General features: G+C 44.6%; 1 protein-coding gene across 1 annotated transcript; it reads left to right on the top strand.

Moving 5' to 3' along the window:
- PRDM11 (PR/SET domain 11) lies at positions 1 to 26,845 on the top strand. Its single transcript, XM_026035084.1, has 7 exons — positions 1 to 116; positions 649 to 752; positions 1,513 to 1,775; positions 2,698 to 2,765; positions 18,385 to 18,572; positions 21,587 to 22,234; positions 23,079 to 26,845. The coding sequence occupies exons 1-7, from the start codon at positions 1 to 3 to the stop codon at positions 25,241 to 25,243; spliced, it is 3,552 nt and encodes a 1,183-aa protein (XP_025890869.1). The 3' UTR covers positions 25,244 to 26,845.
- The last annotated feature ends 453 nt before the right edge of the window (positions 26,846 to 27,298 follow it).

Raw genomic sequence — 27,298 nt, 5'->3', positions numbered from 1 at the left:
ATGAGTGAAAACTTGAAGGACTGCTTGATCCAGACCCAAACTTCCTTAGGGGAGATGGTGACGATAAAAACAGAGGCTTGCTCTCCACGCCGTGACCAGGAGTATGGACAACCTTGGTATGTGACTGATTTTCTATCCTGTGTATTTTCTCCTCTAAGTTAAGTTTGGTTTTGAAGARTCTCCTTGAAGCTGTCAAAGATGTTAAAACTCTCAATTGTGAGACTTAGCTTTCTGGTTTATGACTTGGATGGTCCTCTACTCGTCTATTAGACCTGTGTCTGTGTACTAGTTTATATGAGGGCTTACAAAGCCGGTGTCTGAGGGTTATGACTTAACCTTCAATCAGCAGCTCTTCTTGGCTGTAGCAAAATGATGGGAATTCACTCTTCCAGCCTCTCTCCTATAGAGTGGGTGGTATGTGCCAGGTTTCTCTCAGGAATGAACCAATAACTGCCATAAGCTTTAGATTTAAATTGTGTCATGCACCAGATTGTGGCAGGAAACATAAATCAACAGGTTAGATGGCAAGGTGAATCTTTTTCTGCTACCGGCCTGGGGACTAAGAGAATTCTTGTAAACCCCGTTATCTCACTGTCTCGTGCAAGATCCTGGTAGGTTAAAGTCATCTTTCTGTTGTTTTCTTCCCAGCTCTGGAAGGCCTGATCCACAGTCCATGGATGTGGAACCCAAGAAACTGAAAGGGAAACGGGATTTGATCATGACCAAGAGCTTTCAGCAAGTGGATTTCTGGTGTAAGTGTCTCATTAGTGGAGAAAAAACAATGCCACTGCTTKTACAGAGTTCATTCTTTTATAATCTACACCCTGTTTATTTGCAGCAGAAAAGGGAGTGGAAAAAGGTGATATGAATTCATATGCTCTCCTAAGACAACTGGCATGTTTCATATAGAAGCTGTTGTGCAAAGGAAGCTTGTTGATTTTAGGGCTACCTAGTGGTAGGATATAGATCAGCCTCAGTATTGCAGGTCATAAAGGAGACCGTGAGTTCAGCACCAAGACAGGTGCTCGGGGATGTTATATATCTTTCTTCAATACAGAAAAATAAGCTTTTTGTTTTCTGGTTGTATGGTGTTTACTCCTCTGGTATGTGGGGAATCAAACTTTAGCTAGATAGAGGAAGCCACTGCTAACTGTTGTTCTGGAAGAAGTCTCTAAACTCWTCTGAGGCAGAACTGTTGTTGAGAGACATATGAGGAGAAACAAAATGAGAAGGTTGTGAAGTACTTATGAGCATGGAAGCCCTGCCTGCAGCATCCAGAGAAGAGGATTGCCCTGTTCTGTTGTCGTGACCTAGGCTGAGGGAGAATGCACTTTCTCTGTGGGAAAAAGAAAATGCTGCATTTAGTTCTTCAGGTTGCAGACGCCTGTCTCTGGAAGGATGAGAAATGGAATCAAGCCTCATGGCTGTGTGTTGTATGAGCTGTTGTGAGCTTAAATGGGTGTCATGTCTACCTTGCCTAATTGCTGCTCTCTGCTCTCCTCACACCCACAGTTTGCGAGTCCTGCCAGGAGTACTTTGTCGATGAGTGTCCGAACCACGGTCCCCCGGTGTTTGTGTCCGACACCCCAGTGCCTATCGGGATCCCTGACCGGGCCGCGCTCACCATCCCACCTGGAATGGAGGTGGTGAAAGAGCCCAACGGGGAAAACGACGTGCGCTGTATGAACGAGGTGATCCCCAAAGGTCACATCTTCGGGCCGTACGAGGGGCAGATTTCTAGCCAGGATAAGTCCGCAGGATTCTTCTCTTGGCTGGTAAGTGCCTCGTTAACAAAACAATTCCTAATCAGACAGCTCAGAGCAGGAACTCGTGGGACAGTGGAACCAGAGCTTAGCTATCTTATCCTTTCTCTGAAGCTCCTCTGCTGACCTATACAGGCCATAGGTGAATGTGGATCTGCCATAATTATTAAGGGTTTAAAGGTATAGATACATTAGTGGGGATCAGGAATTGAACCTGAGTTCAATTCACAGTCTAGAAAGCAGAGCTTGCTTCTCTTTTCTCTCTTACTGTGTGCTTCCATCCCCACACAGTCTTAAAGGGTCTTCCAGTACCTTTCTCTTTCCTGGTCATCCCATGTTGCATTCTGAAGACAGAAAAATCATTTTAGATTCTGCAGAGCAGATGGTCTCTGTGGAAGCACCCTGAAAAAGGAAACCAACCTCACATAGATCTTCAGAAGCCAATTTATATGCAATCTCCAGCACCAAAAATGCTTTTTTTACCCCAGTCCTACAGGCCTCTGTCAGCCTGTGAGGTAGAGATATAATTAGATTGATAGATGCTAAATACTCAGAGAAATCAAATGTAGGACTTGAATTATAGCTGGGAGGAAAAACAGAGGTGTGGAGTTGCTAGTATTAAATTCTTCTGACAACTCTGCCCTAAGAGAAAAGTTGGTCTTTTATATATATTCTGAATAAATAATTCAGAATTATTTATAATTCTGAATTGTAGATATTTCTACATAGGGAAAATGCCTTTTGCTTAATTCAGAGTAGCCTCCAAACAGCCTGGCAATCAGGATGGCAATCTAGAGTACCCATGAGGGTTTAGATCTGTGGCATAGAGTTGCATGTCTTGACTTGAGACTGGAACTGAAGTAGAGATTGGAAAAGTCTTATTCCTGTCTGGATCAGCTTGTTCACTTGTTGCATCTATTCTGTCATTCTGCAGATYGTGGATAAGAACAACCGTTACAAATCCATAGATGGGACAGATGAAACCAAAGCAAACTGGATGAGGTGAGTCCAGTTCTACTTTCCCTTTTGGGGCTTTATGTTCCCAAAAGTAGCCATCAAACACTCCTCATTATTTTGCATGACAGAAAAACAAATCAAAATGCCACAATCCCTTCATTAAAGGATTTGTTTGTGCTTTTTGATATCTGCTGTGATGAGAATCCTTTGGAGCCAGGCTGAATGGTAGGAGCTAAAGCAAGGAAGTGTGTATAGAGGATGACTGTTTTCTGGAATGAGGACAAATAATACAGACATATTTATCCATTCTTACACACACTGACAGGTCTCACTCCCATTTTTTTCTTTGTTTTAACTTTATTTTTAAGTATTTGCAAAATGCTTTGCATAATCCCCAAGATAACGTTGGATTCTGTTCCGGGTGTTTATCCTTTCCCCTTTGTCRGACCTTGAACCTGGTTTCTTTCTTTCTGGGCTTCGCTAGAGATAGTTGTCCATGGTGACTCTCATTTGTGGTGKTAGCTGTGGTGTTGGCTTTCCTGTGTTAGCTTTCCTGTGTTGCTGCTGCAGCTCTGAAGCTGGGAATCATCAGCGTGCTTGCGCTCCCTCTGCCGGCTCAGGGACTCCCTGTTAGCAAATGCCACTTAATGCTTGAGCCAGGCAGGTGCTGGTTTGTTTTGTTAATTGCAGTAGTAAGGGAAAATGTTGCCTTGCAGTGCTGCAAATCTTGCATGTACCTGCAAGTTGTAGGTCACTCCGAAGCAGAGGCAAAGCCCTGAAGTGCTTTGTGCGTATGGTGAGTCGCTGGAAAAGCTGGGATGAGCCATGGCTGCATACTGTTGCCCATCCCRTGTTCTGACCCCTCCTGCTTTCAGGAGTGAGTTTTGGAAACAGTGTTAAAGAAGGCATTTCATACAAGAATAAAGCAGAGTGGGAAATAAYTGTTTTGGTAATGTGAGTGGCTGGGATTTTAAGTTGCCTTTCACTAAGGGAAAAGAGAGCACCGAGTCCAGGTGGATACAGGACRATAATAGCCAGTGAAAGCTGACTGCCACTCCATGCTTGATCTGACTCCACACACGGAGAATAGTTGTCTGACATTTCCAGTCATGGAGTTCAGCGGTGGACTTAATTTATCTCCAAGAATTCCAGCCATTACAGCTGTTTGCTGCCTGATGGGAAAGACCTCTAGTCCTGTGCTGAGGCTGGAGTTGTCAGTACAAAAAGAARCCATGGTATTGTGGACAAGTGAGCAGGGGGACAGAGGTTTGGAAGCAAAGAATTAGAAGTGCAAAAAAAAGAGATTTTTTTTTTTCTGTTTAGATTATGTTATCTCTTAWTGTGATCTGGAAGACAATGAATTTTGGGGAAAACATAGTCTTGGAAGGTGAAAATTCTGTAATATACACTTCTTGGTACAACCAACACTAACTTAATGTATGGATTTTTATGGATGCTACTCTTRGTCCCACCACTGTAAGAACAGAATGTTCTTTTTTTGTTTTTGTTTTTTTAAACCTCTGCTTAAAGCTGTATTTGCCATGTTTATATCTTGTGATGAACGTGATTGTACCTTTCTGTATAGCCCTGAAAGGCAGGCAGATTACAGTTGTGCAGAAAGGATAGGGGCAGCTAAGGGGATGTGTGCGACTTACTGGGCAAGGGCGTTTCAGAGGACCTGGACAGTCTATACCAGTCTTACTGATCTTTCTGATTTTTACTCTTGGAAAAACGGCTYAGATACCAGCAGTAGGTAGAGTCTGACTGACAGCTCAAGTGGAGACAGTGGCTCTCAAAACGCATTGGTTTTGTTTGTTCCTGGCTTTCAAATAGAGGTACTCAGAATATCCTGCGCTGAGACGATACCTGTCGTGGAGATTACCCGCAGAAAYGTGCTTGGAGGAACGCTGTAGACAGCGCTCTTTTTGTTTTTCAGATGGTGCTATTTGCCATCACTCACAGATGGAGTGCTTTGCAAAGCAGATCTGCTCACCTTCTGGGTAGGTGGGTATGGCATTGGGAGGGCAGCCTGGGCTGACTCCTCTCTTCTTGAAGATCTGGTTATTGTTTTGTTGTTTGACTACCATATCTTGAGTCCATTTTGTGTTCCCAGGGAGGACAATTTGTGCACTACAGCACTTGCTGTTTGACTTTCAAGTCCCTGCATYAGTCTGCAGTGGATTACAGGGCTGAACTAGCACAGAGCACAGCAGATGACAGAGTAACTGTTAGGTGAGCTGTCCAGCATCCCCTTTTCCTTTCCCTCTCCAGCCAGTCAAGGCAAACTCCTGATGCTGAGGGACATTTTCTTGAGCTGACCACCAGCACAAGAAAATTGCACTCTTAGTCTCCATGTAGTACAAAGCACTGGTGTTTTTAATACTATATAAAACTCCATGAGTATGCCTGAAGAGATGAGTGCCAACCCTTTCCTCTGTTTTTGTATTTATTGGGTTGGGGGACTGCCGCTGAGCAAGTCCTTAGATCCAGGACCAGCCGACACAGAACCAGCCAGTGTAACTGGTTAATCTGTGAGAAAGTCTTTTATTCTGTTGTTGGAGACCTCACTTGAAAACAAMACAAACAAAAAAGTGCAAAAAATGGAACACATTCAGAAAGTCTAGGAGACATCCCTCTATGTGTGTATTGTTCTTYGCAGACTGAGATGCAGAATAGGAAGCATCTACAAATGAATTGTACAAATGAATTGTCAGTGTAGTGCCTCACCTGTGGGGTTTCCAGAATAATTCTGGCCTGTATAGTCTTTATCCTCTCTTACAAGTGAGGCTCTGAGCTTTCGGATTTTTGGAAGGGTTTAAATTCATGTTTTCCCGTAGCCCTTACGAAGAAGTTAGTGTAAGACTTCTTCACCTCTTTCCTTTTGTCTTCCTCTCTGCCTTCCACTCTTAACACTATGACAAAGACATCCTGGGGAGTAAGAATGTTTTATAGGTCTTCCTTTATCCATGGGGATATCTGTGATTTGCTTTGCATAAAATAATACAGGTTGACCTCTGGAGGTCGTCTGTGCCAATGGCCTGCTCAAAGCAGGGCCAGCTTATATCAGTAGATCCTCACTGAGCTGCTGCTTTGACTTAATAGAACCTTTAAAACAAAAAACAGACACAAGGTTATTGTGGCTGCCTGTGAGTGCAGGGGAACGGAAAGCCACAGACCTATGTGTAAGTCTTCCTCTTTTTCTCTTTTAGCAAGTGGAACAAAAATTCTCATGGCTGATCTACTGAAAATGATGCAAAGCAAATGGATACTGAAGCACTTCAGTGTTGGGATCCCTGTAAAAGTTCTTTCACTTCCCACTCTGAAGTGATTGCCTGCTTGCTTTTTAAAGACAGAGAGAAGTGGAGTTGGTTGATACCTTTGTGGGGTGAATATTAAATGCTCACTTTTCTTGTAGTCTGCAGCTTCACTTTCAGTTGCAAAGAAGTGGCTCTGCTGTCTTGCACTTTCAAATTCATTTAGGCTGAGGTGGAAACTTGTAGCCCTGCAGCTGAGGCTCCTGTGGAGTTTAGCAAAACCCACACACCATCCTAAAAGAGGTACTTTCATAACAAACAGTGACTGCTCCCAGTGATAACCTGTGTGCGAGGGAAAATACATGAGGGGAAAAATACCTCTCCAATGAAACTAGTAATACTGTATGTGTTTTTAGAGGGAAGAGGTTAAAGCGCCTGCTGGGAAGCTAACACTAATTGGATTCACAATTAAAAGTAGCCAGAATTTACTACTTTGTGTGGCGAGTTTGCTGTTGCAATACTTGAGTTATTTTGAATTGTTCTGACCTGTGCCCTGCTGGAGCTAATGAGGAGCCCAGCAGTGTCTGCCACGAGTTGTGCGAGCTGCACTTGATGGGATACTCTGTCCAGGATGAGCAAAGGAGAAAGGGAATATGTTTTTCCCTGCTGTGTTGCTAGTGGTAGCAGCCGTGGATCAGCAGAGTAAAGAGGACACAGGTTTCTTAACCCCATCAGAGGCTCTGAGCTACTCCAGAGAGATTTCTGCTCTGCAAGAGCAGCTCTGCTGAGGGTCAGGTCGTGAAATGCTGTTGCTCCTTTGCACCAGAGCAGTTTGTCAATGTGGAGCTTTGTTTCCAGCACATGGAGGCATTGATGATATTGTGCAATTGTGGGTGCCTTCAGAGAACGTACTTGAAGCCCTGTTCTGCTAAATGCAGTAAATATCAAGCCATAAATATTCCCCTATTCTGTAACTCACTTAACTGTTTTTCTCCCCTACTGTTACTTAGTTGGGAGGATTCCTTCTTCCTTTTCAGTGTTTTTTGTTTGTTTGTTTTTGTTTTTCCTTGAGGTGAGTGTACCACACGCTTTGCTGGCTGTCCATGGTTTCATTACCATCTTCTCTAAATTCTCCTTCTACCCTTCCATAAATGCAACTTCACCAAAGCCACCAAAACAATATCTCACAGCTACGTTTGTCCCAGTGAAAGGCTTCTGTGCCCGTCGCTCAGCTCCCAGCTCTCACTGTACATGGTCTAGATTTGAGCACCGTTTCCTAGTGTTGTTTTTTCGCAGTAGGCACTTAATGACTTCTGACCCTTATCCTGATGGAGGGAGGCCTCATAACCAGCAGTGTCAACGAGGCTCATTACAGAGCAATGTAACAGCATGAACAAGGAACCAAGATAAAACCTGATGAGTCCTCTTACCTTTCTGTAGGTTTTTCTCGGGGCACAGTCCACTGACACCTTCCCCCTACACATGCATCCCAAACCTGCTCGTCTTGTGCTAGAGCAGCACTGAAGGGCAACCACACTTGAGGAGGTGGCCACCAGGTGCCAAAGGGGCCAGCACAAAATAGGCAGGTGGGAAAAGTGCTGAGGCCTTAAGGTCTTACCAGTTTTCCAAGAAATGTTTGGTTTGGGGGGTAAAGTTTGACTGGGATAGATAGGACCTCCCGCCAAGATTTTAGGACTTGGAACTTGGAAGAGGAGCATCTGGTCTATCCCATCTAGAATTTGGAACCAGTCCTTTCTAGATCGTAGCACTAGAATTACCATTTCATTTTTGCATTTTACTTCTCTGCGGTAATTCAAATCCAGGCGTAGACTGTTCTTCCCAAGAGCTCTGCTTCTCCGTGGCCTTCTGATCCTTTCCATGCTCTGTTGCATGCTTACACACAGGTTTCCATTGYGCAGGATTTGAAGGATTTCTTTGTTCACAATCCCACCTTGTGTATAGGCAGAAATGGATATTTACAGAGTCTGTTTTCTCCTTCCCTAATGAATAAATCTGCATATTTTATTTTCAGTTTAAAAAAAAAAAAAAAGAAGGCTGTATTTAGGACCACTCTTTTGTTTAAAGTTTCCTTTGACTGTGGCTGGAAAATTTAACACATACCCACACCCCCAGAGGCACCACATGAAGAAACTACTCAATTTCAGGATTGCTGCCTCTTCCTCCTCTCAATGGACTGAGGCTGCAAGTTGTTCTTTTGAAGCGCCAGAAACAGGCACAGGCTCCTGTCAGCGGCAGTGAGAGCAAAGCCTAGCCAGGAAAAACAAGTGGGTGGCCTCATTCCCTTTGAGAACAATAGGAAATGGCAACTATTTCTGGGGGGAAAAAAAAAAGCTTGCTATGAAGCAGACCAGTGTTCGAAGTACCCCTCATACTGAAGAAGAGAATTTTTTTTTRGAAAAGCAAGATCCACAAACTGCCCGTGAATCTGCTTGAAATCTCCTTCCCAGAAAAAAAAAATGCAATTTAGTCTTTTCCCTGCAAGAGATTTCTGTGAAATTTTAACAGAAAGCGTGATGTAGAAGTTTCCTTTGCAAGCTCTGTCAGAGCAGTAAGATGTTTCAGGTCTCTTAATTTCCTCAAGAAGTTGCTTTTGAGCAATGTCACCTTAAAGGCTAATTCGTGAATTTGATTGTGAGTTCGCACACATCTTTTTCTGTTCACAAAGTGCTGCAGTTGATGTGAGGCTATACTGAGATTGCCATATATAAGTCAGCGGACTAAACAGAGTGTAAAACTTCATTTTAGCTGTAAAACTAAAAAGGCTCTAGTCTTGCTTGGTTTCTTTTTTTGAGCTTGAAAGTTGCTTCTTAAAAACAAACAGCTGCCTTTTCCTGGTGCGATTGAGGAAAACTGAAAGGTGGTTGTGGGTGGGGGGAGCTGGATCCCACCGGACTCTTCTGCTCCAGTGCAGCGCTGGCCGAGGGGTTGGATGCAGGGAGAAGCTTTGCGCTGTTTTCCTTTTACCCAATTGTGCTTTGTGGGATGTTCAACCCAAGGAACATGGCTGAACGAAAGAGGAAGCCCAAGTTTTCCAAGGAAGAACTGGACATTCTGGTCACTGAGGTGACCCGAAATGAAGCCATGCTGTTTGGGAGGGAGACCATGCGTCTATCCCATGCTGACAGGGACAAGATCTGGGAAGGCATAGCCAGGCAGATCACATCAGTCAGCCAGGTCCCCAGGTCTGTAAAAGACATTAAACACAGATGGGATGACATGAAGAGAAGGACCAAGGACAAACTGGCCTTCATGCAGAGGTCCCTCTCGAGCCCCGGCAGCGCGGGGCGGCCCTCGGCCATCGTCCTGACCGCCCACGAGAGAGCCATCGAGTCGACGCTGCATTCGTCTCGCCAGATGCACGGCTTCCGCAGAGCGGATCTGGACGTGGTTGACAGCCCATCAACGAGCTGTAAGTATCGCTGCCTTAACACCTCTTTGTCTTATGCTTGCTTATCTTAATCTGACACCAGAGGAGTGCTGTGTGTTTTCTGAGATGCTCGGTTGCCTCTCAAGCCAGGATCTGCCTGTGTTTGGTTTCAAGGCAACCTACTCTGGTGATCATGGGATGATGAGGTGGATTGAGGGAGAGCTGTTTGCAAGTTAAAGTCATCCTCTGCATCCGTTTCTGTAGCCTTTAACACCACTATCTCGTAAGGGCAGACATTGTTTGGGATTTACTTCTTAAAGGGATAAAAGTCTCAGCTGATCCTACAAGTGAGGGAGTAGCTGTAGATGAAGTGCAATTACCTCCAGGTAGTGGAAAAGTCCTTGTGAAGATTAGGAACTTTTCATCTTGCATGCACCCCAAAGAAAGGATAGTGCTATCAAGCTGTGAACCATGTGGCTTTCACTAGTGCATGTTAATCATCATCTAAGAGGACTGGTGGGGAGGTCAGGGTTGGTGTTTATATGATGTCTGGTGTTTGTGCTCTGATGCCAGGCTGCCAGTGATTGCTCAGTTGTGGTGTGAGGCCTCAGTACAAGTGCTCTGAAAAGGGTAAATGAAAATCCTGCTCCACTCTTACTTAAGAGAATGCTGGCCGTGCTTTCTAAGCTAACTTTCTTCTATTACAACTCTTAAACATCTTCCAGTACTGAACCACAGGCTGCCTTTGACAGATCTTTCCCCAGTTTCCTGCATGCGGTTTTCTTGTGTAGAGATGGAACTTACTTGTCTATGAGCTTGTAGGGGTACGAAGGAGAGAAAGAGGGATTTCTTCTCTTGRGAAGTGAGCTAACTTAAAATTCACAAATGACCTTGTCTGGCACATTAGGTTTGTTATCTGAAGCAACACTGTTAGTGGGACAGCAAAACCAGAATTGTTCAGGTAGTGGCAAAGTGGGACTCGGTGACTCTTGGCATCTGTCTTGGAAGCCAGTCGCACTGCTGCTCAAAGGCAACGTGAAGGCACTTGGTGCAAGGAAATAGTTACAGCAAATGCAGCATCATCTTTTCTTACACTTGATGTGCCTGTACCCATGAAATGGCACAGCACTAGATATTTAGCAAAGTATTTAGTGTTCGGAGTTTTGCTGCAGTTTTGGTTTTGCTCAAGGTTTACTTGCCTGGTTAGTGGGAGGTCCTGTTGCTTGCATACTCTTACCTTAGTGCTCGACTGCCCTGCTCAGTAACGTCAAGCCAAAGAGTAGCCATGCAGTCCAGATTTCACAAATAGCAAATGCTGTGTTTATATCTGTCTCTGTGAGGAGGATACAAGAAGCAGCATGGGGCTGTGAGGAACCAGCGTGGGTTAGGGGTGTCCTGGGACTGGACCAAAGACCGTGAGCCTGGTCCCTCCAAAATATTTGAATGTTCTAGCTAGTTGTGGCTTTGGAGAAGGTGGGTCGTTGCTGCTATACGAAAATATCTATCTTCTAGTATTGAAAAGCGCTACGAACAGGATGCTGTGGCAGCTTGGATTCCTTCTCAGTTGACTGGGTTACCTCAATCTTCAGGCCTCTTGTGGCTAAGCTTGTCTCACAGATGCTAATGCTGCATCACATGCATGTTGTGTTATGCATCGGGAGCTGCAGGCTTGTCCCAAATGGCAGACTGGAGGAAGGGGAAGACCCTTTTCCACATGCTATGAGATACCTTGAAGCAAAAGTCAGAGCTGTGAGGGACTTCACAATAATAATTCATGCTTCCTCTTCTTTTTAAGCCGACGAAGATGACGAGACGCCAGGCACTTCTCGGGAACACCGCTTCTCGTCTCTGCAGAGGGCAGGTGTAGAAGTCAGCCAGCTCTCCGGGCCCTCCTTCCTCCGCACCTCTTCCTCATCAGAGCACTCAGAAGCTACCAGCCAAAGGCAGGAGATGCACCGGCCGTCCCCGCGCGCCCCGTCCTGTAGACCCCCGCGCCCCCGAACGAGGAGCCCGCCTCTCTCCAGCTTCGATCGCCAGCTCCTTCATTCCCACACGCAGCAAACAGACCTGTTCAGGCAGTTCTGCCAGGAGCTGGTGGCCATCCACAGAGACATGGCAGATAGCATGCATGTCATCGGCCAGAGGATGGCTGACCTCACTGGCCAAGTTGGCCAGATGTGCCAGACCCTCTCAGAAATCCGTGATGGGGTCCAGGCTTTCCATAAGATACAGGATCCTAGTGCCATGCAGGAGTCTCTTCCGCAGGCAGCTTGCTCAAAACCTGCCCCTGAGCCCAGTGTAGAGTCTAACTCAACCCCCTCAAAGCAGACTCCTCCTGCACGGACTACAAGGTCACGAAAGAGAAAATACCATTTTTAGCCTGCTTSGTATAGAGCAAAGAGAGGTGTGCTGTTCTGAGCTGCTGCATGCTCCCGTGGCATCTACACGTGGGTCAGTGTGACGTGGGGAAGGTCACCAGCTCCCCCCACCCTGTCCACCCGCCTGCTATCTAATAAAATAGTGTGCGCTATGGAAGCTGACTAGTAGGGCTGGCCCTCTGCAATCGCAAAGAGGAATCTCAGACATTGTAGAGCTTGGGATGTAGGGCATCTTGCTGCTCCTAGAGATTAGGAATTATCACTAGTCTCCCTGTGCTTTAAATGCTGTAGAGGCTGAGATGCAATAGGAATCATTATCTTGATCTCTTTTTCATGCCTGTGAAACCTTATTTACTGAGACAGTGTACTGCAGAACTCCCTTTACAGTCAACTCACAAACTTACTGTACTGCTGCTTGCCCATCATCCTCTTGCAAATTAGTGTGCACTGTGCAGAGTCTTAACTAACCGTATCCTTACAGCTCTAAAAAGTCTAATTGCTCGTTGTTTGTATTTGGGTTCAGCTATAGTTCAGGGCCTACTGTGGCTGTTACGCACAGGTTCAGGGAAGGGGATATAAAAGCAGAGCGTATGCAGGGAGGGGAGAAAGCATGATGCTCAGAGGACTTTYTGCCAGCAGAATGACAAAAGGAAAGATGCAAGCACTGTGGGCACTAGTCTGCTGAGAAAGGCTGCTCTGGCACGTGAATGGATCCCTGCACTACCACATGCACTTTGAAGAGTTAATCTTTGCCTTCTCTAGTCTATCTGAAACCCAACCTACCCTTCRCATTTGCAGCTAAAATATGCTTATGCATAATATGGCAGAACTCAAACAGAATTGTAATGTATTATTTTCTTGCATGTTAAAATATGCGGTTTTGAACAACAACTGCCTCTTCAAAATATGACAGACCAGAAACTGGGGAATATATAGGACCTGCTTCTGACCTCAAGAGTAATTTTTTRTATCACTGCACCTCTAGCACCTTCACTTTCTTTGCACTTACTCTACATTGCTTAGGGTAGAATCTGTACTGCGTTCCCCTGTTGTGGAGAGTTTACAATCTAAATTCACACCTATGTAGCTGTTGAAATCTGTCTATATATATGTATACACACATACGTATATATAGAAAGCAGATACTGAAAATGTTGATTTAGTACTGCCTTTCTTTTTTTCCCTGTCCAGTTGCAAGAACAAACTGTGTTGTAACATTTTAATTCTTTCAGTGCTGCATGAGGGTACTGTGCATGATCCCATTTTTGAAACTAGGCTTTAGTATTTTCTCCTCACGTGGCAGTACGTGGTAGTAACATACCTGGCAGCTTTTTTACAATATGTCTCTTTTCTGCTTGATTTGCACATCAGCACTTATCCTTATTGTGCTGCCCCCCTTATTATTCCCTTGGGAATAATCTGGACCATTAACCTGCCATGTCTCAGTAGGGAGAAGGGCCAAGGTGTTGCTCACACCTTGAGCACAGGCCGTTACTCTCAGCTGGAGGTAGAACTGGATTGCAGAAAGCAGTTCCGCCTATCCTCGTGCCATGTGTGGCCTATAGGCTTGTCCAGAAATTGTATAAACTATATCAGAAATCAAACATAGCTTAGGACAGAAAATGGTGGGTAACTTAACTTGCTTTTAAAGGATGATCTTTAATTTGTTTCCGTGTCCTTTAARTGCATATTGTGTTAGTTTCTATTTTGGACAGCTCACTGTCAAACATTCCTGACCTGCCTTTTTTATTTTTTCCCCTTTTTCTTTTTAATTGTTCTGTAAGTCTAATGCAAATAACTTATTGATGYGGTAAAAGGAGCTAATAAAAGCTCTTCTTTTTTGCTGAGGAATGACTGCTTTGGTTTCAGTCAAAAGATCTTCCTCTTAGGGCCAAGGCCAGGGCAGGATTCACTTACCTGTGAGAATAGGATTTTACTTCTGCTTGTAATGTTTGTATTCTGCTAAAGTTACGACCTATCTTTAAAAGTGAAGGGAAGATTGGAGTACTTGAGAGAAGTGGATTTAATAACATCATTTATAAAAAAGTGAAAAATGATGCTATGTTCTAAAGGCTTTCTGAGTCAATACAGTGCTGCTGCTGTGCATCAGAAGTAGTATTTTACATTTTTATAGTATTAGGTCCATGGTAATGTTCTCCYGTTGATAAACTGATGGGATTGGCTTCTTTGTTTTTGTCCTGGGGGGATCCCCTCCAGGGACTTTTAGATCTGCATGGCAGGAGACTCCAGCATATGCTGAGCATCCCAGCAGCTGCTGGGAGCTGGGAAGACTCTTAGGATCCTTCCTGCCATGGGTCTGTGCCCATACAAGCACTTAGAGAGTGATCCCTGTTTTCCTGGCAGCAAGATGTGCAGTGTTAAACTCCCCAAATATTGAGCTCAGGAGAAAGGGCCGTGTATTATAAACTGACTGATGTCTCCCCAKGTTTCCTCTGTGGAATATAACAGATTGGCCCAGATCTGGGGCCAGATTTCCTGCCCTGAGTAAATCCCTTAGGGAAGCTGCTTTTCTGTACTGGCTCGCAAAGGATCTATCGTTCTGCATCATGTTAACTGATTATTGAAGTAAGTGGCCCATGTCAAAGCAAACTGCTGTGCTTAACCCCAGTATTGACATATCTTGTATATGCTGAAAAATTATCTTCAAAAATATTTTTGTTAAGATTGCAATAAATATATAACACTTTTATCACAGCTGTTGTTGAGTCATTTGTTTCTCTCTTTTTTTTTTGCCTGCACTTGTTAACAAGTAATTCAAGATTGTATCCGCTGCAGATGCTCAATCTCCTCCAGAGTGCCGAGGATTAGAGAGCAGAGGTAAATTTGCACATTTGGCTCCTCCAGTGCCTACATCCAGGCTGGTGGATCTTCCATTGGATCTCCTGCCATGGGGTTGCACCCAGCTGTGACTGGAAAGGCCCCTGGCCATTTGCCTGTGGGGCACTGTGGAGCTGGACAGGAGCAGAGGCACCACCAGGGCTGCTTGGAGGGAGGGCCAAGGGAATGGGGCAGATCCTGGGGAGAAGGAGCTGAGGATTGAGCCTCCTGCTGCTCAGCCCTTGTACCTTCCCATGGTCTCTCCTGGCTGCCCCAGTTTTCCCCCAGCTGCCCCTGCTGCTGCTGAGCCTTGGGAAGAACAGGCCTTTCATGCCAAAAAAACAATCGTGTGTTTTTGAGCAGCCCACTAAACTGTCCCCAAACGTGGCCTTTCGACATCCCAGGCAAGCTGTGGATTGGAAAGAAGGGAGAGCAAAACAGCAGGGGCTGCCTGCTGGAAGTGCTGTGGGGAAGGTGCCAGTGCAGGGATGATCCAAGCCCCTTAGCAGCTGGGATCCTAGTGCTCTTCGGGCCTGGGAACGTCATGGTTAGCTGCTCCTGAATAGGCTGAGCAAAGTCCATGTTGATCCTAAGTATTGCTGGGAGTCTGTGGCTTAGCTGGCCCATCTCAGGGAAAAGGGTGGGTGACATTTCTCTTCCTAATGAGGGATAAAGTGACTTATTTGTAGCTTATGGCAGAGATCAGCCAGCGCCTCTCACCAAGAATGAGAGCAGTTCCAGATGGTTGGATCTGCCGCAGTGGCCTTCCTCATCCCTGTTCCTCCTCCAAGGATTGYCATTCCCTTGGGAATCCCTTGCTATGGGAGTGGGACATGAGGCCCATCCCTGCGTAGTGCTTGTCGCCATTTATCTTCAGGATGTCTGACTCAGGATAATCTTCTTGCATCAATTTAGTGTTTTGCATCAGGAGGGAGGCTGGGCCCTCGGCAGCGTTAGTGGGRAGACTGCTTCAGGATGTGAAGAATTTTGGCCTCAGGAAGATGTATCAGCAAAAGCAGAATCATACAGTCTCGTGTGTCCTCACCAGACCGTTTATGTCCCTTCTTATCTGAATAAACTGCTATTTTTTCTGCGATTTCCTGTGTCTTAGGGAAAGTTCCTACRTCAAATCTGTGATATTCAGTGGCAGTGAATGTCTTTGACAAGTGAAATTTGTTTTTTATGCAGTCCTTTGTAATTAATCTAATTAGTGCCTCGGGGGTCACTAAAGCCAGGAGCTTGGCAGCAYTGGTTCAAAAGCAATTCATTTATATGGATGATCTCAACCGCATTCACATTACCTAGGGACAATATTGCRGATATAAAGCTCCCTCTTTCAGGACATAAACTGATTACTAACTGCCAGCAAGTGTGAAGAAATGTGTTTATGACTGGATTATTCCATAACTGCCCGTTAAGAGCTTTCTCAGTATCTCCTGGTGAAATCTCCAGCAGCAGTCACTGCTGGACAGTAGTACATGGATCACAGTGAATCAGGGGCGTGCTACAGGGATGCAGCAGTGCTGCAGTTCTCTCTCCAGCCTGCTGTTTTCCTCCGAGCTCACAGTGATCTGGAGGATACAGGCAGCAAAGGTGAAGGACAAAACCAGAAAGTTTCCTGTCTCTTAGGCAGAAGCTTTGAGGGGTTTAGAGGCTTGATGAGAGTGAATAGGCAAAGCATGTTAATGCTTAATAAAATGCTTAAGCATAAAAATGTTCTCGTGTCTCCTGCTTCCCCATGCAAAGCTGTTCTACAGATTTTAAATGTTGTTGTCAAATGCTGTATCAGATTGTCCTGTGTTGCTAACCCCTACCCTATAAATTCTCCTGAGCTTCTGGCTTTGTATTCAGTATGTTTTATTAAGCATCTGTGAGTGACTAGGCAGTGATAGCTTTCTGAAGGTAACCATGCTCATTTGCAGGGTCAGTCTGATCCTGTCACTGCTCTCACTAATGCCTGGCGGCTGGTGAATGCAGAGCAGCTATAGGATCTGCTGAGCTGTCATTAGAAAGCATCTGGGTGTCTTGCTTGAACTGGAGTGAGCCCATCTAGGTTGTGAGCAACCTTTTGCTGCAGAGCATCAGGCTGACTGCAGCTTTTGAGTGTATCTCCAGGCAGCTGTGGCTTCCCTGGCTGAAAGCCCAATACACCTTCCGTGGAGTGGTTAGTAACACAGAGAAGTGACATCCCAGCAGCACCAGCTTTGTGCYGTTCACCGTCTCCTTCCATTGCTTTTGGTCCAGGCTCCATTGTTTTGGGAGTTCCCTCCCAAACATACAAGTGGGTTSTTTTGTTTTGTGATATAAAAACCATAAAGTAAGGTTTAACAGAAGTCAATATTTGACTTATTTTGGCAATCAATGTCAGAACTTGCTGTTTAAGTTAATTACCCAGTTCTATAGGATCCTGGATATCACACATGAAAAACACAACCCATTACAGGTGAATGCACAGTTGTTTTTCATTTGAACCAGAATTACTGGAGCCTCAGGCAATCTGAGACATTGCAGACTTGTATTCTGTGCTTTGTAGGAAGTTTGACCAAGCGTGTGATATTATACGTGTGATTCTGTGCATGTGGACTTGTGTCTGTGAGTGTGCATATGGGCCAGAGAAAGAGAGGATTTTCAAATAAAAATTGACAGATTTCTCAAGCCAAAGAAATATCTGTGAGTTACAATGGAACAGTTGGACAAGGACTAATAGCAACAAATGTTAGAGGAAGCACACACTGCCTTTACTGATGTCCCTGTCACAGGGAGCACCCAGTAACAGGCAAATGRTGCAGGAGAGAGTTTGGGCTGTAAACAGTTGAGATCTGCTCAGAGCTCAGTACACGTTGTCCTTGTTCTAATGTGGGGAACTGCTACGAGACCATGAACAGCAGCAGCTAGAGCCATTACTATTAAGCCTTTTAAATTTCTTCTATCAAGCAACAGGGAATGTAAGAATGAATAATATGATCCTTTCTATAGATAGATCTCTATGTTAGCAAGTCATACAAAGGGCCAGTTGATGGGAGCAGTGAATTAATATTTCTGCTGAGCTGAAATTTAGCTGCTTTGGAACAGARAAACAAATCCCATGCTCAGATAATAATCTTTCTGTCAGAACTGCCAGGAGATTTCCACTCTGCAGTGTTGGATTTTCAGGCAGTTAAGATTTCTCTATATTGGCAAAATTTGGTATTTGGTCAGACCCCACTGAATGTCCAAGTACAAAATCTGCAAATACTGGAACATCCATGGGGTTTTGGGGGGGCTGCTACCTAATACCCCTGTGCACATCACTTGCCTGTGCTTCTGTCATTTGAACATCTCTTATTCTGCTTGTCCCAGAGGAAAGGAACCAAGGAAATCTCTTTTTTACTATAAAGGAAAATGTTGTTTGGGAAACAGACCGGTAGAGGGACCCTGTCATATTCAGGATGATCCTGGGAACAAGGGTGACCCCAGGATGGAGAATCCAGAAGTCTTTGTTTCCATTGCTAGGCAAAGAAATTTCCTCTGGTGAAAGTCTGCGTCACCATTACTGGCAGAGGTGCTCCCTCAGGCTGGATGTGTGTTGTAGTGGTAACCATCACTGCTCTTCCACAGCAGAAACGGACCCAACAGTTTATTATTCCATAGGTGTTCATTGCTCATTGTCCTGTATCTCTAGCACTTTGCATACCATTATTTATAATTCCATGCTATCCAACCTTGCTGTGTCTATGACCCTCTCGAAGATCATTGATGGTGGTTGTAGTTCTGGTGCCCAGGAGAGAACTTTGTGCTTCACGCCTGCCTTGTCACCTCACCCTCAGGTATGTGATCATCTCCCGAGAGGAGAGGGAGCAGAACCTGATGGCCTTTCAGCACAGTGAGAGGATTTACTTCCGTGCCTGTCGCGACATCCGGCCTGGCGAGAAACTGAGGGTCTGGTACAGTGAGGATTACATGAAGCGGTTGCATAGTATGTCCCAGGAGACCATCAACAGAAATCTCACGAGAGGTGAGTCCCTCCCTTTCCTGCATCCCTTTCCACCCTCTCCCCTGATCCCTTCTGACCACCACACTTCTTGCACCAACTGCATTGGGTGAACTAGGTAATGTACAGGCTGTGCGAGGAGTTTCACCTTTTTAGAAGCAAAGACCATTAGGGCAAGAGCCTCCAGCTCTTTGTGGCTTAGATGGTATGAGGAATAATATAACCAAGGTCATAAAAATCATAAAAGAAAATCACATCTGTGTTGTGTTGTGATGTGTMTGTGCTATGAGGACCTGATACAAAGGCTAGGAATGTCAGAGCTCTTTTGTCACAAGACTTTTCTGGTCTGAAGATTTCTGAGCTGGTGATCATTTGAATGTGATGTTTCCTCTCGGTCCTGTTTGAGAAAGTCCTGACTGATTCTGTGTGCATGTGGTGGTGAGATTTCCTTGATGTGTTTGTATGTCCATTTTCCTGGTTTAATTTATCTCCTCTTTCTTCAGAGAGATAATTTGCGACATCAGCGTGACATCAGCTAGAGACTCCTTAGTCTCACAACTTTAGAGTGCTTGTATAACGTGCAGGAGGCTTTGTACTTGCCAGACTGATTCTTCCCTGGATAGAAATTGTTATCTTCTCTTAGCAATAGTCACGCTGGAATAAATCCAGTTATCCTTTAGGTCAGTGTAATGTCAGCAATACAGGAAGCTTTAGGGAAAGCAAAAAACCTTAATGCATCCCTTGATCTATACAGTGCTGAGACCTGAAGGGAATTAAGGGCATTTCTTTTCAGGCCTAGCCACAGAATGGCAGGACCTCAGAGGGGCAGCCATGCTAAATATAATGTTGTAATTAAGATTCCCTTATATATTATTGTACAGCTGCTGTTGCTGCCTTGACTTGGTAAAAGGTGTCTCCTCTTTAAACATAGGGTGGACAAAATGTCCTGAAAGAGCTGGTTATTCTCTGTCACCTTGGAGGTTTTATGCGCTTGGAGCATTACATCTTGATGGCTATGGGCAATGCCCACTTCTAATTAACACTGGTATGAACGTGCATTTTTATATTAACGATTTTATTAATCATTGAGTGATTAGATATATGCTGCAGTAATTTTACTGCATTACACATTAGTTGTCTACGCAGCTTAGTACTTTCTAGAAGGTACTGCAGGAGAAAGTGTGTGCTGATGAAGCACATGTAGTTCCAGTGTTGGCCTGGAAGGGCACCAAGGCTGAGAGCAATTGCCCTGGCGTAAGACTTGCATTTAATGTCATGGTTTGTGTGAACTGAAACAGTGACTCACTGCCTGTGCTGTGGTATGAGTGTTGTGAAGATCCGGGCTCCTCATGACTCCCCATGTCCTCCCACACAGTCAGGTAGAAACCCAGGTGGCTCCAGAGACCCCCCTGGAAGCCCCATCGTGTCCCAGCGAGCTCGTCGCTTACTGCAGCGGGCTCACGACTGTGTCCACACATTCACAAGGAGCCCGGACACACTCTTTTGACTGACCAGACATCTCAGTACCAGATGGGGTGGCACTGGGGGCCGAGAAGGGAAAAGAATAAAGATCTGCTGAGGAATTTTATATGTAAAAGATTCCCAATTCCCTGCAAAAACCTTGAGTAAAATGGCACTTTTTAAGTCACAAGAAAGGAGCATAGTTCCTGGGTTTTTTTTTATATTAATAATTCCTGCCCCATTTCATCAATGGAGCTGATACCAATAATATGAAGGGTTCTCTTGTGTGATTTCTACCTTTCTTTCATAGCTGTGAGCCATTCGGTTAGGGGGAAAATATCACACAGAAAGAAGGAGGATCCATCCTCTAAATCCTTTACTCTGCTAACAGCTGCAATAGTCTGTAACGGGAAAAACATTAGGGCAGAAACTCAAAGCTCTGCCTGTAGAGATGCTGGGACAGAATGTGTTGAAAACCAGGTCTGATTGTTTCTGATTCACTCAAGGAATAATTGGAGTTGCCAACCAGTATCAGAACCTGCTACAAAACATTTGCCAGCCAGGCCAGCCCTCTCTATGGTGCTGTACTCTAGCCATTTGGAGTCTTGCATCTTTTCTGCGTTCTTAGCATTGCTCTCCTTAGAAAGGCACTGGTAGCTTTTACCCTATTACTCTTATGAAAGTGTGAATACACTTTAAAAGCAAATAAACAAAACAAAAATCAGCATAAAGCAACGTCTTGTTTGGGAAGCCATCAATGCTTGAAGTTATTTACAAGATAGAAGAAAGATGGAAATTGAACCAAACCTTTCGTCTTTTGAATTTCCAGGTAAGGAAAACTGGCTATTCCCTTTATTTTAAGCAGTTAATAATTTGTATGAAGTTGCTTTTTTTGATTTATTTTTATCACTAAATAACAGCCATGCTCTTAGACTCCATTGGGACAAGCTAGATGTCCCATCCTTGGAAGTCATTCACCTGTTCTAGCTCAGTTGACAATGCATACTTTGGGGTTTAAGAGTACAAGTTATTTTTACTCCTTTGCATTTCTGGAGCAGCCTCCAAACTGAAGCGGAGTGAAGGGGCTTGCAAACATTGTGCTGTCGCATGCCCAGACAATGGGGCTCAAATGAATCAGTCTGAATCTCTCACTACACCWGCTGAACACCTGATACCTTTTACCAAGTCAAAACAGGCACAAGTCTTTCAGCCAGCCAAATCAGCATTTGGGCTCTGGGCATTAGGTTCTACTGTGATTCGTCATTCACCTTGTAGGCGCAGGTTAGTTAAACCTCTTAGGTTAAACAAGCTGCCTGTAGCTTCTCTTCTCTTTAAAGTGTGGGGGTCCTGCTCCTTGGTGGCTACCTAGGACTGTCTCCGTTTTTGCAGAGGCCCCTCCTCTCGCAAGCCTTGGTTTCCACTAAGTTGTGTTCGTTCCATAGTTTGTACCACAATGAACAAACATGCAGGGATTCAGCTTTTATTCCTTTTTGTTTTGTTTTGTTTTGTTGCATTTTAGATTGAAGAATGTTGCTTGGTTCCCAGTGATAATCCCCACCCCTCATTTTCCTTTCTAGGAGACAAAAAGTTAAGGGAGAAGTCAGAAAAGATCATGGAAAATCAAGAGGACATGCGGGGAGCACTCCAGCTCACCACAATGAAGCAAGGGAAGAGCCCTTACAAGCGCAGCTGTGACGAGGGGGAATCCCACCCCCAAACAAAGAAAAAAAAAATTGACCTCATCTTCAAAGATGTCCTGGAAGCTTCCTTAGAATCTGCCAAATTGGAAGAGAACCAGTTAGCAACGAGTACACCCATTTCTCTCAGAAAAGCATCTAAATATCAGGCTGAAGASATCTTTGAGAGGTGCAGCAGTGCCATGCAACACAGCTCCCTGAACTTCGGCAGAGATCGGAGTGAGGGGGAATGGAAGGTCCCCCACAGTTCCTCTTTTAGCTCAGCCAAAGAGATGGGGCTCCTTGAAGATGAAGAAGAAGAGCCTCTGTCACTCAAAGCAGACAGCCCAACTGAGCTGTTGCTGGCCTCTGCTCAAGGCAACTCCCATGAAATCCCCACCACCTCCTTCTGCCCYAACTGTATCCGGCTGAAGAAGAAGATCCGGGAGTTGCAGGCTGAGTTAGACATGCTAAGATCTGGGAAGCTACCTGAGCCACCCGTGTTACCACCTCAGGTACCTGAGCTCCAAGAGTTCTCTGACCCCACAGGTAAGCCTTGCCGAATAAGAACATGCTCCAAACCCTGGCTAAGGAAGCTAGTGAGATGCCTGTTTGCTGTGTGCCCATCTAAAACATTTTGCTGTGAATATTCAGGTGAACACTTGGTTCTGTGGAGGGTTCATTATGAGGTTCTGTGAATGGGCGGGTCAGGAGCTGATGCTGTTGGCACAGTGGAAGCCATTGTCTGGGAAAGACTTTGTAATGACAAGTTGCTCTATTTGTTTCCATTGTAATCAATAATGCAGTGCTAATAAAAAAGACATTCTATTGCAGACAGTTTGTTTGCTGTATTTTTGATGCATTCTCTTTCAGCGGAAGGCGCCCTCCATGGTGCCTTACATGCCACCAAGAAGCTTTGCCTGAAACTCTGAATGAACTCTGTGGTAACACTGAAATGTGTACTCGTTGTGTATGAAATGTTGCCCTGCTGTGTCTCTTGCTGGAAAGCACTCTGTTTACTCCACTATCTTTACACAAACGTGTCCCTTTCTGAACATACATTTCATTTCCTCCAGGACTGTGCTGTCAAGCAGCCAGTAACCTCCACCAAAGGAATATTAAGGTCACCCTATATATTGTGAAAGTAGGCAGGATATAATACTTTTTTTTGCTGTACAGTGTGGCATATTGAAGACGAAGTTCATTAGGAGAAATACTGATTTATTTTCCTTCAAAACCAGGATTCAAATGCTACCAATAGCACATGGTAAGCAGGAGAAAGCAGGGTATGGCCAGCTGATCAGACAGTGCTTTACTGACACGAATAGGTTGCTTCTCAAGCTCAGTGACTTTCTAAATATCTTGCTCTTTTCCTTCTGTTTTCATTCTGCAGCTTCAGAAAGCATCATCTCTGTTCCCACCATGATGGAGGACGATGATCAAGAGGTGGATTCAGCAGATGAATCAGTTTCCAATGACATGATTGCTGCTACGGACGAGCCTTCCAAGATGTCTTCTGCAACTGGTCGGAGGATACGGCGTTTCAAGCAAGAGTGGCTTAAAAAGTTTTGGTTTCTGCGGTACTCCCCAACATTGAATGAAATGTGGTGCCATGTCTGCAGGCAGTACACAGTGCAATCTTCTCGGACTTCAGCCTTCATCATTGGCTCAAAGCAGTTCAAGATACACACAATAAAGCTTCACAGCCAGAGCAACCTCCACAAGAAGTGCCTGCAGCTCTACAAGCTCAGGATGCATCCAGAGAAGACAGAAGAGATGTGCCGAAATATGACTTTGCTCTTCAATACAGCCTACCACCTGGCTTTGGAAGGCAGGCCTTACTATGACTTTCGGCCACTGGCAGAACTACTGAGAAAGTGTGAGCTCAAGGTGGTTGATCAATACATGAACGAGGGAGACTGCCAAATCTTAATTCACCATATAGCCCGGGCTCTTCGAGAGGACCTGGTGGAGCGGATCCGACAGTCTCCCTTCCTCAGCATCATTCTGGACGGTCAGAGTGATGACTTGCTTGCAGACACAGTTGCAGTGTATGTTCAGTACACAAGCAGTGATGGACCTCCAGCAACTGAATTTCTGTCTCTTCAGGAACTGGGCTTTTCTACAACAGACAGTTACCTCCAAGCATTAGACAGGGCTTTTTCTAGCCTGGGAATACGATTGCAGGATGAGAAGCCAACTATTGGCTTGGGAGTCGATGGTGCTAACATTACTGCCAGCCTGAGAGCTAATTTGTTCATGACAATCAGAAAGACTTTGCCATGGCTACTCTGCTTGCCATTTATGGTACACAGGCCCCATTTGGAAATACTGGATGCAATTAGTGGGAAAGAGCTTCCATGCCTGGAGGAGCTAGAAAATAATTTGAAGCAGCTGCTCAGTTTCTATCGTTATTCTCCGCGACTCATGTGTGAATTGAGAGTCACCGCTGCCACTCTGTGCGAAGAGACTGAGTTCTTGGGAGACATCAGAGCAGTCAAGTGGATCATTGGGGAGCAGAACGTGCTCAATGCTCTGATCAAGGATTACCTTGAGGTGGTGGCCCATCTCAAAGATGTCAGCGGACAGACCCAAAGGGCAGATGCTTCTGCAATTGCCTTGGCCCTCCTGCAGTTCTTGATGGACTACCAGTCAATTAAACTCATCTACTTCTTGCTGGATGTGATTGCTGTGCTTTCACGCCTTGCCTATGTCTTCCAAGGGGAGTACCTTCTTGTGTCGCAAGTGGACGATAAAATAGAGGAGGCTATCCAGGAGATCAGTCGTCTGGCAGACTCACCTGGGGAGTACTTGCAGGAATTTGAGGAAAACTTCCGTGAAAGCTTTAATGGCATTGCTGTGAAAAACCTACGGGTGGCTGAAGCCAAATTCCAGTCTATCAGAGAAAAGATCTGCCAGAAGACCCAGGTGATCCTAGCCCAAAGGTTTGATTCCCGGAGCCGGACATTTGTGAAAGCCTGTCAGGTATTTGACCTTGCAGCTTGGCCCAGAAGCACTGATGAGCTCATGAGCTATGGGAAGGAGGATATGGTACAAATATTTGAACACCTGGAGACAGTCCCATCGTTTTCCAGAGAGGTTTGCAGAGAGGGAATGGACACCCAAGGGAGTTTGCTGATGGAGTGGCGAGAACTCAAGGTGGATTATTATACCAAAAATGGTTTTAAAGACTTACTCAGTCACATTTGTAAATACAAACAGAGATTTCCCCTCTTAAATAAAATAGTTCAGATCCTCAAAGTCCTTCCCACCTCATCGGCCTGCTGTGAGAAGGGGCGCAATGCCCTGCAGAGAGTGCGCAAAAACAACCGCTCTCGCCTCACGCTGGAGCAGCTCAGTGATCTGCTGACGATTGCCGTTAACGGGCCACCCATTGCCAACTTTGATTGCAAAAGGGCGCTAGATAGTTGGTTTGAAGAAAAATCAGGCAATAGTTACGCACTGTCAGCCGAAATGCTGAGCAGGATGTCGTCTCTTGAGCAGAAGCCAGTGCTGCAGAGCATGGACCATGGCTCTGAATTTTACCCCGATATTTAGGAAGGAATGCCTCAGATCAGAAAGCTGTTGAATAATTTTTTTTTAATCTATACTCTAAACTTTGATATATTATAAAAAWATATATATATTATATATATTAAGGAAAATCCCACACTGAAAATTTAAAGAGTTATGGCGATGTGCGTCTGATAGAAGCTAAGCAGAATTTTAAAGTTTGAGACAATGTTTAAAAATTTACTGGTGTCTCCAACCATGGCAGCTGCAGTGTAGGTGGCAACATTTCATTCTTTAGAAGCTATGTGCTGGGGCCATACTCTACATGTYCAACCCTAACAATCTATAAGCTAGATGACGGGGTCTTTGTTAGCCTCCTCCTCCCAGTGGTTTCCGTTTCCTTTGTATGTGTCTCCTTGGTTTGTTGAGTTGTTCGTTTGTTCGTTGATCTTCTCAGTTGTAATCTCTGCCTCTCTTTTCACTGTTTAGTCCAGTTATTGAGCCATTTGAGCCTTTTGTTGACGACAGTCAGGTTTCTGATTTCCGACAGAGCATCCCACGTGTTTGTGTTGTCCCTGCAGCTCTCCAACTCCACCTAGTTCTCTTCATAAGAGTGGAAGCTTCCTTCACTCTTACTTGCATTACTGGGAGGAGGCAAAGACTTGGGACAGGGTTATTTTGTTTCTCCTGGTTTAAAAACAAATATCTACACTAAACTGTGATGCCTCTTCCTCAGTTCTCTCTAATTTTTGGGGGGCTGTAGAGTAATACTTGGCTTTCGGCTCCTTTTATGATAACCGTAGTACCAGTCTATCATGCCTATATTATAACATGATGTCATGTGCAGAATATAAAATAGCAAAATAGAGAAGGCAGGGGGAAATTTTTGCATTTATATTTTTATATTGTAGGAGATAAAAATATATATATACAACTATTCATTCAAAACCAGGGCTGCTGTGGAAGCTAGACAGCCAATGAGTCAATAGCCATCTCTGGGCAGAGATTCAAAGGCTTAAAAAATATATTCTAATTTACATTATTTATACTATGTCTTTATAATCCTAGATTGTTGTGGGTTTTCTGTTTTGTTTTGTTTTGTTTTTGGAATGAGTGAAAGAAAAACCTGCTGCGGTTTGGTGGCAGGGGCTATCAATGCAAGATCTATCTTGGATTATAATCATGTGATGATGTCCTATATAAAGGTTCACGTATTCTCTTGTGACCAAGGTAACATGTTCCACAGCACAGCAGACTGATGACAGCAGGAGGAAGGAATGCATATACCATATGCATATACTATACTTCTTCCTGTGAAATGTTTCTTCCTTCTTTGAGGGATGCGGAGTCAAGTGGAAATGTGAATGGAGGACTTGCACCTTCCATCACAAAAGAGATTGTTTTGAGAGCGTGGGGTTCTTTGTTTTTTCTTTTAAAGTAAATGAACTCCGTGCACTCACAAAATATCACTTCAGGTTAGAGAAGCAAAAAAAATATATATATATAAAAATATATTTTAAAAAAGGTGCAAAAACTCCACAGATGCTAGTGCCTTGCCCTGCTGATGTGGCATGGACAGCACCAACCTGACCAGAACATCATGGGAGTGAGAACCTGTTGTCCAGAAGGTGTCAGAGCTGACATGTTCTCACTTCCCAGAGGGATGAACTTTGTGCCAAGCTGTGTTGTTTGGAAACATGATGGTGGTATCAGCAACACTGAACCTTTCCTTTCTCCTGTTACCCCCCTGCCCTTGGTCTTGGTGCTAAGATATCTCTAGAACCGTTGCTGCTAGTTGATAGCTTTTCATTTATATAAATATATATATATATAAAATATTATTTTATTTTTTAAACTTTTTTTGTTTGTTTTCAATGAAGATGTAGCATGTTTGGAACCGATCTCTCTCAGAGTCACTTTCACTGCCAGGGTTCACGCACTGTCTTCCCCAAGAAAACACGCACTTCTACCTAAATCTCACTCACCTCCCACTAACCAGTTTGCCCTAAGCAGAACTGTACAGTTAAGATCAGGCAGAGATGTGCAACTACACCACTACTTGCTCAGTTTTTAAACCCATGGAAATGGCTAGACTGCTAT

Source organism: Nothoprocta perdicaria, unplaced genomic scaffold (assembly GCF_003342845.1).
Source record: "Nothoprocta perdicaria isolate Ctin4 unplaced genomic scaffold, notPer1 scaffold_156, whole genome shotgun sequence".
Classification (NCBI taxonomy): domain Eukaryota; kingdom Metazoa; phylum Chordata; class Aves; order Tinamiformes; family Tinamidae; genus Nothoprocta; species Nothoprocta perdicaria.
Note: the sequence above shows the minus strand (reverse complement) of the source record. Positions and strands in the feature narration are given on the sequence as shown.